Genomic DNA, 1,693 nt, shown 5'->3' with positions numbered 1-1,693 from the left:
CACTGCTTGAGCTACGTGCTAAGTCTAGTGACACAAGGCCCTGGGCCTGTTAGTAACGCTGGACAGCTGGGCCACAGACCACAGACGCCCAGAACTCTTGCCTACTCCCTGAGAGTAAATTGGGACAGGTCCAAGAAGGGGACTGCCAAGGAAACCTTGGGTGATTCTCTTGTTGGTGTGGCCCTGAGGCTCTGACCCATGGTTCACACACAGCAACGGCCCCAGCAGGGCAGGGGGAACCCTGAAAATTCTTCTCCCAAGAGGGGCAAGGGTAGCCTCGTGCCCAGCAGACTTTGATTACAAATCCTGTTCAGGTGCTGACCACTGCTGGCCGAGTCAACAAAGCTGCCAGGAGCACACTGAGTCCTCCTTTCACTCCGGCTTGGCGGTGGCTTCACACGGTCTCCCTCCTGGTCCTCTCCAAGGAGCTCCTCCATCTATCGTGGGGGAGTGCGCCACTGACCCTGAGGGGAAAATGTAAAGCCATGCTGAAAAATTCAGTTTCAAGATCAATAATATTTATATTTCCATTATTTTAAAATATTTCAGTATTATTACCAGTGTTGGACGTGGTGGCGCACACCTGTAATCCCAGCACTCAGGAGGCTGAGGCAGGAGGACCACCAAGAGTTTGAGGCCTGGGCTACATAGTGAGTTCAAGGCCAGCCTGGACTACATATGGAGATCCTGTCTCAAAACAAAATGTGGGCCTGGGATTTAGCTCAGTGGCTCCGCCACCTGCAAGGTCCCAAGTTCAATCCCCGATACCAAAATATATATATAAACTACAAGAAAAATCCACAATGAACAAAGTATCCAAACTAAATAAAAACATGATCCAGCCATGCACTTTTATGACCCTGCTTCGTGAATGCTGGCTTTGGTGCCAATAAAACTTGGCTCACAGAAGCAGTGGTCAAACACCCCTTCCCAGCTACTGCCCATGACTTGCCAATATAAATTATTTCAAATTATATGAGAGAAAGAGAGAGAAATTGTGATAAAATAAGCAAACCACAAATTTGCCGTTTCATTTTGTGTACAGTTCAGTGCCATTAAGTACATTCACAAGTGTGCAATGATATAATTCTCTTAAATATTACATTAAACTATTACACATTGTGATTACCAACTTTTGGGTGATACCGTAAACTTTACACCCGAAGCAAGTGTCTCACTAGCTTTTTATTTATTTATTTTGGTACCGGGGATTGAACTCGGGTCCTTGCTCTTGCGAGGCAGGCGGCGGAACCACTGAGCTAAATCCCCGGCCCCTTCACTAGCTTTATTTAGACCCCCGCCCTGCTTCCCCCTCTTCGGAGATGCAAGATTTCTCCCACGTAAATGCCTCAGAAGAGTTACTTATTCCAGCGGCGATCAGTTCACCGAGGATGTCCCTTCAGCCACCTGCAACGGAAAGCCCCACCTGCGCTCGCCTCTCCCGCGACGGGACACACCCAGCGGACACGCCCTCTACCTGCTCAGGGCCACCTGGTGGGCGAGCGCCCCGCCTGGCCCGCTCCACTCGCTTCTTGCCCGACCTTCGCGTCGGCCAATGAGAAGGGACCTCCGGCTCCGGCCTCGAGGAGCGGCCAATGGGAGCGCGGCATGCAAATGAGCAGGTGCGGTGGCGGCTGTCCCGTTGCGGATGCCCCCGCTCCGGAGATGTTAGAAGCGCGCCTGGAGGCCGCGG

The 1,693-nt window shown here is 51.6% G+C and overlaps 1 protein-coding gene across 1 annotated transcript in view; it reads left to right on the top strand.

The window, feature by feature from the left end:
- Positions 1-1,344: 1,344 nt before the first annotated feature.
- Positions 1,345-1,693, top strand: part of Fa2h (fatty acid 2-hydroxylase) — a 55,316-nt gene continuing 54,967 nt past the window's right edge. The window contains exon 1 of the mRNA XM_010644510.2: positions 1,345-1,622. Within this exon, the coding sequence (XP_010642812.1) occupies positions 1,345-1,622 (278 nt within the window). The remainder of the gene's footprint in view (positions 1,623-1,693) is intronic.

Source organism: Fukomys damarensis, unplaced genomic scaffold (assembly GCF_012274545.1).
Source record: "Fukomys damarensis isolate Sample0158 unplaced genomic scaffold, DMR_v1.0_HiC HiC_scaffold_32, whole genome shotgun sequence".
NCBI lineage: Eukaryota > Metazoa > Chordata > Mammalia > Rodentia > Bathyergidae > Fukomys > Fukomys damarensis.
This window is presented reverse-complemented; position numbering and strand designations above follow the sequence as displayed.